The 16,524-nt window shown below is 42.1% G+C and overlaps 1 protein-coding gene across 1 annotated transcript in view; it reads left to right on the forward strand.

Annotated features, from left to right (window-relative positions):
* The window catches only part of ANPEP (alanyl aminopeptidase, membrane), a 36,001-nt gene that overhangs the window by 5,653 nt on the left and 13,824 nt on the right, over window positions 1-16,524 (forward strand). The window contains exons 6-13 of the mRNA XM_073653225.1: window positions 1,905-2,018; window positions 3,002-3,145; window positions 4,351-4,416; window positions 9,348-9,413; window positions 10,149-10,327; window positions 11,269-11,345; window positions 13,801-13,934; window positions 15,604-15,659. Of these exons, the coding sequence (XP_073509326.1) occupies window positions 1,905-2,018; window positions 3,002-3,145; window positions 4,351-4,416; window positions 9,348-9,413; window positions 10,149-10,327; window positions 11,269-11,345; window positions 13,801-13,934; window positions 15,604-15,659 (836 nt within the window). The remainder of the gene's footprint in view (window positions 1-1,904; window positions 2,019-3,001; window positions 3,146-4,350; window positions 4,417-9,347; window positions 9,414-10,148; window positions 10,328-11,268; window positions 11,346-13,800; window positions 13,935-15,603; window positions 15,660-16,524) is intronic.

Here is a 16,524-nt window from a genome sequence, read left to right on the forward strand (position 1 = left end):
GTGGGCACGGCAGATAGACAGGCAGGAGGGCACGGCTGATAGGCAGGCAGATGGGCACGGCTGATAGACAGGCTGACGGGCACGGCTGATAGACAGGCTGGCGGGCACGGCTGATAGGCAGGCGGGCACGGCTGATAGACAGGCTGGTGGGCACGGCTGATAGACAGGCTGGTGGGTACTGGAACCTGAGGACTGAGCAGAGTGTTAGCACACAAACAACAATCTTGCACAGGCACCTCCATTTTGGAGGAGGTGCCTTATATAGGCGAAGTCCTCCGGCCATTGGCCGGGGACTCTTTAGGATGGTGGGCGCGACCCCTTTAAGAGGGAGAGAGCGCACAGTGCCAATTACCTGCAATATTATAATTTTCAAAGAAGGCATCCAGACCCTTGTTGAATTTTAGTGGTGAATCAACCATTACAGCATCATGTGGCAGTTCCATACTCTCACTGCTCTTACAGTGAAGAATCTGCATCTGCGATTATGATTTGTTACGGATCTGGGTGGTGGAACCTCTGTGCTGAGATGCAAGGAGGGACCAGAGGTGCGTAACTAAGTGCCAACTCGGACCGACCCTGGCCACACGACGGCTTAGTCGACTCTGTGAACCAGGGAGGGACCGGGCAGGTGGACCAGGTGCCACTCTGGGACCGACCTTGTGTGAGAGCAGGCGACTCCCACGGGTCAGATGGCTGAAGCTGACAGGTACAGCACGGCAGGTAGCCTGATGGGTGATCCGGGTAGGCAAGCAGCGGGGCACGGCAGGTAGCCAGACAGGTGATCCGGGTAGGCAAGCAGGCGGGCACAGCAGGTAACCTGACAGGTGGTCCGGGTAGGCAAGCCGGCGGGCACGGCAGGTAGACAGGTTGGCGGGCACGGCTGATAGATAGGCAGGCAGGCATGGCTGATGGACAGGCTGGCGGGCACGGCTGATAGATAGGGAGGCGGGCACGGCTGATGGACAGGCTGGTGGGCACGGCTGATAGATAGGCAGGCGGGCACGGCTGATAGACAGTCAGGCGGGCACGGCTGATAGACAGGCAGGCGGGCACTGGAACCTGAGGGCTGAGGAGAGTGTTAGCACACAAACAACAACCTTGCATAGGCACTTCTATTTTTGAGGAGGTGTTTTAAATAGGAGTGGTCCTCCGGCCATTGGCCGGGGACTCTTTAGGACAGCATGCGCGGCCCCTTTAAGAGAAAGGGAGCGCGCGCGCCCTAAGCACAGTGACGGGAAACTGCGCGCGGTGCACGCAACAGCAGCAGTGGAGCTGGAGGACGCCGGACCAGGACTGCGACGGTGAGGGGAACAGCGTCTCTGCCCAGCAGGAGGCAGAGACACCGGCGCTACATGATTAAACCTTCTTTCCTCTAGACGTAGAGGATGCCCCCTTGTTCCCGTTGCAGGCCTAGATCTAAAAAGCTCATTAGATCATTATTATGCCCTCATATATTTGTACATTATAATAAGATAGCATCTAAGCCTTCGTTTTTCCAAACTGAATAATCCCAAATTTAATAACCTTTCTTGGAATTGCAGTCCATTCATTCCCTTAATAAACTCAGCTATATCCTTCTTATACACTGGAGACCAAACATATACACAGTATTGTAAGTGTGGCCGTACTAGTTACTTTTGAGTGCAATTCTCGAACAGTGAAATTATCAAAACCTCTTCTATACATCAGTGAACTACTATTTAAATATGGGTTCACCAGAATTTGCCCTATAAACTGGTATACATGTAAAAATCAGTCTGCAATTAAAATCAATTAATCAGATTGCAGCAGACGTTTCCTCATATGCATAATAACTTACACAGTAAACTGCATAAGATAATAGCAGGATAGAGCATTGTATACACAGTGCTAGTGACATTTCTTCTTTTCTACTTCTCTTGTAGTGGTTTGGGAATCTTGTAACAATTCGATGGTGGAATGATCTGTGGTTGAATGAAGGTTTTGCCTCTTATGTAGAATATTTGGGAGCTGATAGCGCAGAAGAGTCTTGGAACATAGTAAGTTACTTAAGATTATCGTACAAGGTGTCATCATAACAACTCTGGAGTCCAGATAAGTAGCGTGGTGCTTTGCGCTGAACTGAAAGTCTGCAGTCACTCTATGTGACTACACAGTCAGGATTCCCCTGTATTCCCAGCATGAGCGAGCGGTGCCGTGCTGTGCCGACTAGATTCTCATGCTCTTTTCAGTTCAGCCTGGAAAGCCCCTTTAAATACAATAAATTTCTAAGTTCTCTGTTTCCATGCAGCGTCTTCTACAGTATGTGCAGCATGAAATCTAATGATATTATAATATTGTGCAATTTAAGATCATTATACTGTTCTCATAGGCGGCTAAGGGCCTACAATGTGGTGGATCAATCTGTAAATGCTGCTTCTGTATTTCATATAGCTGTGAACACAGGTGTACATCTTATAGATGCAGGCTATGCAACTTCTATGGGCCTTTGGAAATAAAATGTCCAACCATAGTTGGTCCCAACCCCTTTGTACTGGGTGTCTAAAACATATGCAGGATTCTTTTTTCCATACGAATTGTATTGTTTGCTAATATTGGAGCAGGGAAAGCAAATACTATACCCTTCTCTTCTATCCTGGGTCGGAAAATCTGAATTAACATTGGACTGAGCCCCCATTTTGATTCCCTTTTTGTTTGCCCACAGCTTCTGCAAAAATATGCCAATTTTCTGTCATTTCTTCATTTATGAAGTTACTAGAGGTTTTGTAAAATCTCTGCATAACTAAATTTATAATACTAAAAACGAATTATTGACCTTCTTTTTCTACATAATATATGCCCTGTATACATATACAGTATGTATGTGTTACCCATAATTACTAGTATTCTGGTGTTTACTGATTGATGAAAGTGTTATCGCCTATCACAACCAACCAGACATTACTTGAAATGACCGCTTTGCTGTTTTAGAAAAGTGCAGAATTTTGTTCGAACTGACATGATCTGTTTCTGACAATTACAGAAAGACCTGATAGTGCTTTATGATGTGCACAGAGTCATGGGAGTTGATGCTTTAGCCTCTTCTCATCCTCTCACTTCAAAGGAAGATGAAGTGAACACTCCATCCGAAATAAGTTCACTGTTTGATTCCATCACTTATAGTAAGGTAAATGGTTTAAAGTACTTGTCTTGCGAGTACGCATGTACACAGTTGCTAGTCATATTCAGTACCCCTGTAACAGCCGACCTGAGGACTCCATACAGTTACCGCTTCAGAGTCCATGTATGGTACTATGCTACGCTCCATGAAGCATAGCCCCTAAATACAGGACATCTGAACATGCATATTCTATAAGATAAAAAAGGTTGTCACTAGGATGTGTAAGCCGGACCTTAGACTTTTATTCTTCCTCTCAACAGTGGTGAGAGCAGAACTTCCTCAACTCTGCTCTTGTAGTCAAAATATTTGGGCACCCACATAAAAAAACTCTTAAAGGTTGGCCCCATTTTCTCTCAACAATCACAACAAATTTTTGCTCAGGCTTCTTTTCCTCTTCTTCCAGCGTTGACAGCAGATTCAGCGCCTCTCACTTGAGCAGATTCAACGCCTTCTCCTGTTTCATGAGTTGTCACAGCAAGCATTCCTTTCCATAAATGAGTTGTCCAGGTTTGGGATAGAAGTCTACAGTCACTTTATGTGACTGCAGACTTAGGAATTCTCACATCTTGTGCACCACATGCTGTCAGGATTTTTCTGTTGAGCATTCAAGTGATTGAAACATGCGATCTCAATACTTCTGCCCAAATTCCGAATTGACATATGTGGCCTCGCTCAATACAAGTGAATTGAGCAAGGCCGAGAATGTCTAGTCAGCAAATCACATACTTGCAGTCACGTGACCGCATTGCTGGCAGGAGCCTGATGTTGGTGGTTGCCGTACCCGGCAGTGGGCACTACACAGTTAACAGAGCTGGGCTGTTCAGCTCAACAGCTGCTAACATCCAGGGGCTGCTGGCACTGAGAACATCTGATCAGTGGGTATGCCGGGGTTTGGACCCCTAACAATCTGATTTTGATGAACTAACTTGGAGATAGTTCATCAATATAAAAGTTGTGGAGCAACTCTTTAGGAAAGGCATTCTTAGTGTAATAGGAATAGGCATTGAATCTCCTCATGAAAATAGATAAATAAAATAACAATAGTAAGCGGAGCAATCATTTAAGCTGCCACAGTACTCCCATTTCGCCATGAATTTATATTTTCTAGCATACATACAGTGCACTTTAATGACAACCCATCAGAAGTAGCACAATGTAGAGGAAATTAATCTACTTGAATCAGCTTTTCATTGTACTTGCATTGCTTCTAGGGTGCATCAGTCATTCGGATGTTGTCCTCATTCCTCACTGAAGACCTTTTTGTAAAGGGATTGCAGGTAAGTACCAGAGCCTTATCGACTTAATGATTGTTCACACATCCGTTTTTCACATACAAGTTCTCTCCATGTAGTTCAGGTGTAGCACTCGCACCTAGTATAGCTTATAGGGCATTTTCACAAAATCAAATTATTTTGCTGACCAAGTGGTTAGCATAAAATTGCGGAGACATGGCCAAGTGTTGGATCAAAATTGACAAACCAAGTCTATGGGTTTGTTAATGCAGAGAAACTTTTTTTTTTCTCATGTGAAAAAATGATGAAACTCGGATCAAACTCAGATGAAAATCAGGTGATACTCTGATGAAAATTTGATGAGTCTCTAAACAAATTCACTGACAAAATAGTTTTTTCTATGTTAAAAAAACGCACGTCTGAATGAACCCTAACTTTACTATGGGTCTGTATATATGCTGCAGTTTCATTTGTCAATTAGGCATAAGCTACATACCTGACACAGCTGTTATTTACTGAATGTAGGCGACTTAGGCCCCATTTACGTGAGATTTGTATACATATTCTATTGATTTATTTTTGCAGATATAACATGTGCCCATTCAAAATTTTGTGTATCGCACATAATCCCAATGTTAGGTGTCAGCTATGTGTAACTATGTGTAAGCACTAGTCTGATCCAATTTTGAGACCCAAATAGTGCATGCAAATAAAGGCGGCTCCTGCATGTGTCCGCTATGTGGACGAGCGCACAGAGTCTGTGACGTGCACAATTTACTGATGTAACTGCTCAGATAAATTCGGTGTCCTGTGTTAATGTAACCCTATAATAAATGCACATGTTGAATACATGCTGTGGATTCGTGCCTATTACAGTTCCAGCCAAATAGATGAGTTTTTAACAAAGCTCATCTACATCCTATAGAAATTTTCTGTGCGTCAGTTGACCTGCGTTGTAGGTCCTGAAATCTGCAGAATGTCAATTTCTGTTGTGGATTTTCACCAGGGCCGGCTCCAGGTTTTTCTGGGCCCCGGGCGAAAGAGTCTCAGTGGGCCCCTTTAACACATACCACGATTCATGATGCAGAGATACGGCGGAGAAATATATATATATATATATATATATATATATATGTATAGTACAATGCAAAGATTTCACTTCTTACATTACATGAGTGATATCTATTGTAAATTCCACAATAGCTCAGAAACCGGTGAATCGCTCCACACAGAATACTGGCCCCCATGTAAGGCTCCATACGGAATACTGGCCCCCATATAATGCTTCATACGGAATACTGGCCCCCATATAAGGCCCCATACGGAATACTGGCCCCCATATAAGGCCCCATAAGGAATACTGGCCCCCATATAAGGCCCCATACGGAATACTGGCCCCCATATAAGGCTCCATGCGGAATACTGACCCCCATATAAGGCTCCATGCGGAATACTGGCCCCCATATAAGGCTCCATACAGAATACTGGCCCCCATATAACGCTCCATACAGGATACTGGTCCCCTTATAAAACTCCATACAGGATACTGGCCCCCATATAACGCTCCATACAGGATACCGGTCCCCTTATAACGCTCCATACAGGATACTGGCCCCCATATAACGCTCCATACAGGATACTGGTCCCCTTATAAAACTCCATACATCATACTGGCCCCCATATAACGCTCCATACAGGATACTGGTCCCCTTATAAAACTCCATACAGGATACTGGCCCCCATATAACGCTCCAAACAGGATACCGGTCCCCTTATAACGCTCCATGCAGGATACCGGTTCCCTTATAACGCTCCATACAGGATACTGGCCCCCATATAATGCTGCATGCAGGCTGTTACCCCCCACATAATGCCCCATACAGGCTGCCCCCCCCTTATAATGCTCCATGCAGGCTGTTACCCCCCACATAATGCCCCATACAGCCCCCCCCCCTTATAATGCTCCATGCAGGCTGTTACCCCCCACATAATGCCCCATACAGGCCCCCCCCTTTTAATGCTCCATGCAGGCTGCCCCCCCCCCCCCTTATAATGCCCCATGCAGGCTGTTCCCCACCTTATAATGCCCCATGCAGGATGTCACCCCCCTCTTTATAATGCCCCATGCAGGATGCCCCCCCCCTCTTTATAATGCCCCATGCAGGATGTCCCCCCTCTCTTTATAATGCCCCATGCAGGATGCCCCCCCCTTCTCTTTATACTGCCCCATGCCTCCATACATTAAAAAAAAAAATCAAATACTCACCTCCCTTCTGCTACCTGCTGCCGCTGCTCGGGTCCGAACTCCAGCGTTGTCGGCGTCTTCCCGCTCAGCGCTCCCTGTGACGGCTCAGGGGAGGGCGCGGTGTAAAGGCGTCACCGCGCCCTCTGACCTGAGACGTCACAGGGAGCGCAGAGCAGGAAGACAGCTGATCTGCGGAGGCACGGGGAGAGGCAAGTATCCGGCTGCCGGGGCCCTGAGCAAGCGGCGGAGAAGGGCGGGCGCTGACACCGCTCTCCTCCGCCCATAGCCCAGCGGGGTGCGCGACCGCCAGTGGGCCCCTCTGCTTGCTCAGGGCCCCGGCATTTGCCCGGGTGCGCCGGGTGCTGACGCCGGCCCTGATTTTCACTGTGAATATAACCTCTTTTAATTTAGAGAAGTGAAATCCAAGGCAAATAAAATCTGCATTTATGAACTATTTGTCATCAGTTAGTTCCTTTCCTTTAGATTGGTTTTGAATGACAAAGTAATGCATTTTGTGGTTACAATGAGGATTTGGCATACATTTCATCTAAAGTTTTGCAATGGAAAAACATCTGGAAAAATGTTTAAAAAGTTGAAATGAAAAGCTTTAAATGGAAGCTGACGGATCCCCCATGCTCCCCAAACCACCAGCATTTGTATCTTCCTGTATAAATTCCGTGCCTGACAGTCCCTTTATTATGTTTGACACATAAGCAGATCATATGCAAATTAAGCTTTTGACTAGTCGATGGGGAGTTTGTTTCCCCAGAATAATCATCCCACTCAACATGTTACCGGTCACTGCACCTCTGAAGCCAGGTGTGCGCTTCTCGGCTTTAGAGGCATACTGCGCATGTCCGGTAGCAGAGAAAAAGCCTGTTGTCAACAGAGGAGCTGAAGAAGATGCTTCGTCTTTGCTACAGGACATGCACAAGGCACCTCTGAAGCCAGGAAGCGTACACTTGGCTTCAGAGGCGCAATGACTAGTATGAAAGAAAGTCGTGTGCATGCGCTAGTTTTTCAGAATTCTGGGGATGAAGCTGGCTCTTGCAAATCATGTAATCACACCCACAGGGGTGTGATAACATGCTGAGAGGAACGACTTGTCTGGGGAAACTAATTGAACTTAATGAGGGCCACATGCTCCTTGGTGTGCCATTTCACCTTCAGTTCCCCGTAGGAGAACTCATGTTCCATCCTGGCCACCTTCTCTATGACTCTCAGGCCAGATTACACTCTAGCTTCTAAACTAATACAGATTGTTTAGTATAGATTATAAGTGTTTGCTCAAGATCCGCTTGCCTGAGAGATAGACTTAGTCCTTTCTTTAGGCCCCTTACCTGAGATAATGAATCCTGCTGCCACTTAGTGTTTGTCTCCTTCAGAACACGTTATCTGATATATGGTGGTCTCCCTTCTTCACACACAAACACGCACTTTAATGCAGGTTGGTGAGTAACAGTACCGTAGGTCTGTTCACTTCTATATACAGTACTTTTCCCTATCTGCCTAAGGACAGAAAACTACATTCCTATGCCTATTTAACTCCTCCCATACTGGGCTGGCCCCAATAGTTAACCCTATCTGCAGCTGACCCACTGTGGCAGAACACAAAACAAATAAAACAATATTTACAACATGGCAATGGGTTATATAACCACAAGATCTTCAAGGGGGAGAAGGCAGCTTCTCCACTCCTTTATAATGAATGCAGAGTATATACTAGGTATGAGAAAATATCTCTGCAGGAAGCTAGGCATCCACAGCACCCAAAGCATGTTTTGCTAGAAATGCTTCATCTGTCACCCCCAGTGGGAGGGGGTTCTAACATTTTCTGGACCAGATGTTATTTTAGTTGTTTGCATTGTAGCTTTGCAGCACTGGGGTCCAGGGTTCAAATCCCACCAAGATCAACACCTGAAAGGAGTTTATATGTTCTCCCCATGATTGCACGGGTTTCCTCCACAGTTCAAAAACATACTGATAGGGAATTTAAATTTTGAGCCCCAATGGGAACAGTGATGATGATGTCTGTAAAGTGCTGGGCAATTAATTGCGCTATATAAGCAAGTAAAATAAATACATATTTGGTGTGTTTCACCAATCCACAGAATAGTTTATAACTTGTTGATCACAGGGGGTCTTACATTGGGACCCTCACCGATCTTGAGAACAGGCCTCTGAAATGCCCATTGAGCTATGTCTAGCATTAGCATTGACAATGAATGGGACAAGCGTGTGGATGTACAGCCTCTGATAAATTACAGTGGGTCATTTCAGAGTTTTATTCTTAAATTGGAACAACACCTTTAAATGAAATCCTCACATAGGTCAAAATTTTACTACTGAGAGGATTAAAAGAAACAAAGACCAATCAACTCTATTATTTTACTAATCTGCATTTACTAACCAGAAAAAGTGTCAAATCAACCCAAGCAGTTGTTGAAAAAATTAAGGAAAGGTAGTCCAAATCCGAAACAACATTAAAACTAAAGCTAAATAAATGTTTGTGGAAGGCTAAGGGTTCATTCACGCTGCCATATTGTAGATGTGTGTTGTTGAGATCTGTAGTACAACACATAAAGTAACCTATTGTCTATCGATTTTATATGAATTTTCATATATGATGTTAAGTGCTCCCATACAGGTGCCCCGCTTATAGCTTATCTGTGTGCATTGAAATTTATTATCCAGATGTCAGTGTTAACTTTCTTTTCTAATGCTTTCCTAGGCATACCTTAAAAAATTTGAATATGATAATACAGTGTATGCTCATCTGTGGGATTCCTTGCAAGAAGTAAGTTTACATAAGAATTTTTCAGCTGTATAAACTTCTCTATTTTTATGCAAATTTCTAAATACTTTTGAATAAGTGTAACATACATAAGCGTTTCACCAGCTCCTCTCTCCTGCCTGATCTGAAATTGGATGTGGATAGACTTTGTTGCACATTGGCGAAACAGTTTCAGATGCAAGGGTCCAACACCCATCAAATATCATGCACAAAACTTTCTGGGCACAGCATAAAAATCACCTGTTTGATCATTTTATTTATTATACTGTATATTGCGGGGTTACTTCTGCTTTGCGCATTTAAATTTAAGATGGTTTTGTAGAAAAGATTTTGAAACTTTTATAAAAATAAAAAAAAAGTCTTCAGCTTGATCAATATCTGCACATATTAAATAATAAAAAATCATTAAATAATACCTATAAATATTCTAAAATAGGCATGCACCCTGGCATGCATTTACAGCATTTTTTATGACATAATTTTGTCATTAAAATAATTCAAGTGTTTTAGATGTGCTCTTGGGTTAGCAAGAAAAGGGAACAGATAGCAGAGAATAACACAATAAAGTATGCGATATGCAAACTCAATACCCTAAATAGCTGCAGATTTTATTTTGTTTATGTATTACATGAAACATTCTGAATTTAATACATTTAAGCCAACGCACTGGCAATGCCGAACTAACACCTGAAACATGTTGGTTGTTCCTTTGTAATTCAATTTTCTGTTTTCTTGTAGGCATATGACGCTGAAACTGTTAAAGTTGACCTCCCAGCCAAAATTGAAATAATTATGAACACATGGGTCTTGCAGATGGGTTTTCCAGTGGTGACAATAGATACAACAACTGGCACTCTAACGCAGAAACATTTTCTTCTAGATCCAAACTCAACAGTCACTCGACCATCAGAGTTTAAGTAAGTTAATCATTCAAAGAGAATCTGTCACCAGACTTCATAGTTCAAGCTTCATAAATTTCTCGTGCCTGATGAGGCTGGTGTACTTTCTTTGAAAATCCATATCAGAATGGTTGTATTATCCATTTTTAAAATATTAACATAAGTATTTTATGAGTCTAACCAGAGTTGGATGAGGCAAGAAAACTTTCAAAAATTGATTATACCTCCAATCTGCCATGTATTTTCAAAGTGGTTAAACCAGCCTCATCAGTTCTTAGAGATGTATTTATTGGATTCAGTTTGTGTTGTGAAATGTTGTGATATTTATAAGGAAGGTTACTGCCATCAATAGAAAACAGAGGAGACATATTTTTCTCATAAAGTCGTTACAAGCAAATTACAAACCTAGTGAAATGATTCACCAACATATCCCAAGAGACAGAGAAATGGCTCGGCCATTCCAAAACGTTGATTTTCTTCTGGCAAATCCATTCTTTTGTTGATTTGGAGGTATGCTAGGGTCTTGTCATGCTAAAAAAAATTGTTCTCCTCTGATAATTTCCAACAATAAGATCCTTTTGCTGTGTTGCATGCTGTTTACAGACAATGACTTTAGCTGTAAAATGCAACTAAGAAAATGTCAGGAAAATCCTACTGGAACATCTAACCTTTATTTGGAGTTAATCAGAATCACTTTAAATGATGAAAGCTGTGTACTGACTACTGTTTAACATAAGTTTAACTAGTATTGGCTAATTCTGAAAACAACCTCATCCCAAATTAAAAGAGGGATGCAAGCACACTATTTTAGCTGTGCTATTTTTATTTTCCTCCCTTTATGTTAAGACTGGCATATAAAATGTCAGTCTCAGTTACCCCCTCACATTCACTGGGGTTACTGGTTATCGGTTCGCTTTTTAGTGCCTTTTAACTCTAACTTTATTTTAAATCTATTTCAGCTATACATGGTGTGTTCCTATTTCATACATGACCAGCACGTCTGGACAAGGAAATGTCTGGCTAACAAAAAAAACAGGTATAAACAATTGTATGATGTTAAAATGCTATTTTGTCTTTCTAAAGGGAAGCAGTCACAATGTAGATGCAATATTATCTTTAGTCATCAAGGTATAGAACAGGGAGAAGAACTGAGTAAAGTGGTGTATAGGGTTTTTTTTAAGGAAAAAATGTAGTATTACTTGTATTTTATACATTCAAACACCTGGTCTTTTTGTGCTCAGGAGTCCAGTGGGCAGTCCTACTTAGTGATTGACAGCTATCTCTGTATGAACATGGAGGGAAGGCTGACAATCAGTGGCCTATCATCCATTGAGGTATATGATGTAGCCATTGGGTGAACCACTAGAAGGAGCACACAGCTGTAATAATAATAATAATAATTTTTATTTATATAGTGCCAATATATTCCGCAGCACTTTACAATTAAGCGGGGACATGTACAGACAATAAACTCAATACAAGGTAATACAGTTAATCAGTTACATTAGGAGTGAGGTCCCTGCTCGCAAGCTTACAATCTACAAGGGAATAGGGGGACACAATATCTGAAAAGTGCTTTTTACTTCACGTCCAGCAATTATAGTAAATAGGGATTTTCATATAAGGCTGCATGATCTGGTCACCAGCCTGTATGTTTAAGTGCAATTATCAAGTGCAGTTATCGCGTGCATGAAGGGTGTGGAGATGAATAGGAGGGAGCAGATTCTGAATAATATTTAGAAGGAGGGAAGGGGGGGAGAGTTAGATTAGTAAGTTGATGTGATAGGCTGGTTTATAGAGATGTATTTTTAAAGTATACTTAAAAACATGGGGGCTAGGTATCGGTCGGACCGTCTGGGGTAGTGAATTCCAGAGAATTGGCGCAGTCTTGGAGACTGAGGTACAAAGTTCGGATTATGGAGGATGTTAGTCTTAGGTCAGTTTCAGAACGGAGGGCATGTGTAGGGAGAAAGACAGAGATGAGGGAGGGGATATTGGGTGGTAGAGAGCTTTGTGGGTGAGAGATATGAGTTTATATTGTATTCAGTAGTGAAAGGGCAACCAGTGTAATGACTGGCAAAAGGTAGAAGCATTAGTGAAGCGGCTGGACAGAAATACGACCCCGGCTACCGCATTCCAGAGAATTGCAGTAGTCCAGACGAGAGTGAATAAGAGCGATTGTAAGAGTTTTCGCAGTTTCAAAGGTGAGAAAAGGTCGAATTCTGGAGATGTTTTTAAGATGCAGGTGACATGAGCAACTGAACGATTGGATATAGGGAACAAAGGAAAGTTCTGTCAAATATAACCCCAAGACAGAGAGTTTGCTGCTTGGGAGTTATGGTTGCACCATCCAAGGGAATTTCAATGTCAGATAGAGTTAAGTTAGTAGAGGGGAGAAACACAAGAAGTTCAGTTTTGGAGAGATTCAGTTTGAGATAGAGGGAGGACATGATGTTAGAGACAGCGGACAAACAATCCTTGATATTTTGTATTAGGGTTGGGGTGATGTAAGGGGAACAAGTGTATAATTGGGTGTTATCAGCACAGAGATGATACTGGAACCCAAATCTACTGATTATTTGTCCACCTACCACTAGAAGGAGCACACTGTATACAGACTACACAGCTCATGTTCAGGTGTACAGTAGCTGTATAAATCCATATGCATTGAGCTCCACCTAATGGTGGATAGAGCCTTGCCGTGTGCCCCCATGATGCTTGACATAAATCTTACTACAGTTAGGGACTGTTTGTGGTGTAAGGTACACCACAGCTTGTCATGGATTAGATGAGTGGGCATCATCACGCCCCATCCCGCCAAAATCTCACCCATTTTGGCTGAACTGGCCAAAATGAAATGAAAATGCAAAAAGTCACAAAATTTTTGCACAATTGCAGTTTTACACCAGCGTAAACACTTTGATGAATTGGGGCCTTAGGGTTCATGCAAAAGGCTGTATTATGCCTTTATTCAACCGCTGCTTATTTAGTGACATCAAGCTAATCTTACAGCTGTGGCAAGAATTTTAATGTCTTAAAACCGTCATGAAATTGGTCTTAAAAAGGGCTTGTGCATGCTTTATGCAAATGAGTCCAGCGATCAGCATTTCTTGGAAGATTTTGTGCATTTTTGTGCAGACTGGGACAGGGCGTAACGAGCTTGTTCCAAGTTTGCAAGTTATCTACTGGGACAGCCATTGATCCTGAGAAAAGGGCTTTAGTATCCCCCAGTTGAATGGAGCAATGGATGAGCATGTGCACCACTTTTCCATTCATTGTCAATTGGACTGCCAGATATATTGTTGGGTCCCATAGACAATGGATTGAGTGGTGATGCGCATCTCAACATACGTGATGATCCCTGCATTGTGAACCCCATCTATCCTGTGGATTGACAATATCTTACAATCTTAATACAGTCTTTTACAAAGTATCACAAATGGGGATTCAGTTGTTGGGAGTTATATTGTCAACTGGTTTTTGCATTTCAGATACAAATAATGACCTTCACTTAACTGGAAACAACTGGCTTCTTGCAAACATCGATGTGACTGGATACTACAGGGTTAACTATGATAATGAAAATTGGATGAGATTGATTAATCAGCTGAACACTAACCAATCAGTGAGTATTGGATTATATTGGAATGCAAAGGGAGACATATATGACATACTTAAATTGACTCTGTCAGCACAGAATCACTGTTCAAACCAAGTACACGCTCAGTGCACCCTTGGTGTGGCCAAATGTTTAAAGAGAACCTGTCATCAGGATCAGGCATGTTAAAGGGAATCTGTCACCCCCTGGGATGTACAGTTGGGATTTGCAGTAAGTAATAAAAATGCCTTAAAACATTCTCTCTCTCTCATTATTCTGGCATTTGGCAAATATTAAAAATTATGATAATCCTAATTGACCTAAAACAGGAAAGGTTTATTCTGATTTCATGTCAGATATTGAGAAAAACATACATATGTGTCTTTTTATATCCTGTATGTAAACTTCTGGTTTCAACTGTATATAATCTATTAATATGGGCATACAGGTGATAGAAATGTTAAACCAGTCTTACATGTATGCCTCATATTAATGGTCTTGTATTTTATATCTTTATGCTAATGATTCCTTCCAGGCTTCAGGGCGTAGGATGCCTGGAAGAAATCCCGCCTCCTGTCTTCATTATAATGCCACCCCCCTCCCCTGTATGTCACAGTGCCCTGTGACTTGCAGTTGCGGGGTCCGTAATCCGCACCTGCGCCCTGCACCATCCGTACTTCTTTCTCCCTTCTATGGGAGGAAGTTGCAGTGACTCGCCTGCGCAGAAGATCACTGAATAGTGTATTCCGCGGGATTACGGCACCAGAACTGCACGTCACAGGGCACTATGACATGCAGGGGAGGGGAGGTGGCATTATAATTAAGACAGGAGGCCCCGGAGCCTGGAAGGAATAATTAGCATAAAGATATAAAATATGATTTCACAACGACAAGACCATTAATATGAGGCATACAGGTAAGACTAGTTTAACATTTCTATCACCTGTATGCCCATATTAATAGATTATATATGTCCCATGGGGTAACAGATTCTCTTTAAACTAAAGGTATGGCCATAAAGGCGCTGTACTACTGATTTATTTGGTACCTTCAGTTTAAACATCCGCAGCCTGGTTGTTCTTTAATCGCCATTAGAAGTTTAGGTGCAATAAGCTGTTCATGAATCGGGGCGGGACTGTGGGTAGGGTCTTCGGCTCTGCCACAGTCCCTCAGCTGCCTCCAGTGTTCGTATCTTTACACTGTTTAAAATTTTGCACTAGTGCCATCCTAACCGCAGGTGGCGCTTGCGCACATTCATCTTGTGGTGGGCTCCAGGAAAATGGCGCCAGTGTCAGCGCTAGCGCACATTTCAATCTCGGTTCACTGATAGACCGAGATCTCAATCTGCGCAAGCGTCGATACCGGCGCCATTTTACTGAAGAATACCGGGAGGTCAACGTGTGCACGGTGCCGACACCCGTACCATTTTACTGAAACCCGCAAATAGATCAATCTGCACAAGTGTCGACCATGACTAGGAAAGCGCCAGAGCAAAATTTTAAACAGTATAAAGATACTAACACCAGGGGCAACTGAGGGGCCATGACACAGTCGAAGACCCTACCCACAGTCTCGCCCCACCGAGTACGTGTTCAATGTGTCAAAAAGGACCTTAGAGATAGATATTGGTAGTTTAAGAATAACAATATTAGTGATTATAAAAAAAATCAACTAATGTTAACTTTTTCTTTTAAAGGCCATTCCTGTTATCAACCGTGCTCAGATCATTGATGATGCATTTAATTTAGCAAGGTGAGCATGTACATTTAATGGCAGTGGCAATCTTTTTTTGATTAATTGATTTTGCAATCACTTTTTGTTTCATTGTTTTGGTAGGAGGGATGAACAAAAAAAAAACTATAAATTCTGCAAGTCGATACGCTTTTTGCAAATATATATATATATATATGTATTTTTTTTTACTACTTGTGCACAAGAAAATCACTATTCTGTTTACAAAGCTGTGTGAGCATTTGTTTTATTTTATGTACAACAAGCTGTAGTTCCTATTCCTATGCTGAAATATGTTTTTGATTACTTTTGATTTTAATATTTGTGAGGTGGGATGAACAAAAACAGCAATTATCCCATTAGTTTTGATATTTTTTTATTGCAGGATAAATAAATAAAGATATAGTTTTATAGTATGGGTCGTTATGGATGCAGCAATACGAAATATTGGGTTCATTTATATTTATTTTTTCCAAATTAAATTTTTTTTGGAGGGACGTGAAAGTTAGGATTTTTTTTAAACCCTTAAAACATTTTTTTACAATATTTAGTAGTCCCACGACGAGTTTTAATCAAGTGATCGTCTGATATGTGCTACTTATGTAGTGCAGTGCATTATCCCAACCTGTGAGTGTTATACTGACAGTCAGCCTATTAGAACCCACATAAAGTAGAATCTAGTCGGCTTTGGTATATAGCCGACCCAAAGGCCATTTTAAGTTGTGCACTCTTTCTGTCAAAACCCATAGGCCACATTAACATTTTGATTATTTGGTTAGCATTTTACACTAGTATGTGTAAGCCAAAATCAGGAGTGGAACAATCAGAGAAAAGTATAATAGAAAAAAGCCACCACTTCTGTATTTTTCACCCACTCCTGGCTTAC

The sequence above is a fragment of the Phyllobates terribilis genome, unplaced genomic scaffold (genome assembly GCF_046119375.1).
Source record: "Phyllobates terribilis strain yellow unplaced genomic scaffold, ASM4611937v1 Scaffold_11__3_contigs__length_659146591, whole genome shotgun sequence".
NCBI classification, from domain to species: domain Eukaryota; kingdom Metazoa; phylum Chordata; class Amphibia; order Anura; family Dendrobatidae; genus Phyllobates; species Phyllobates terribilis.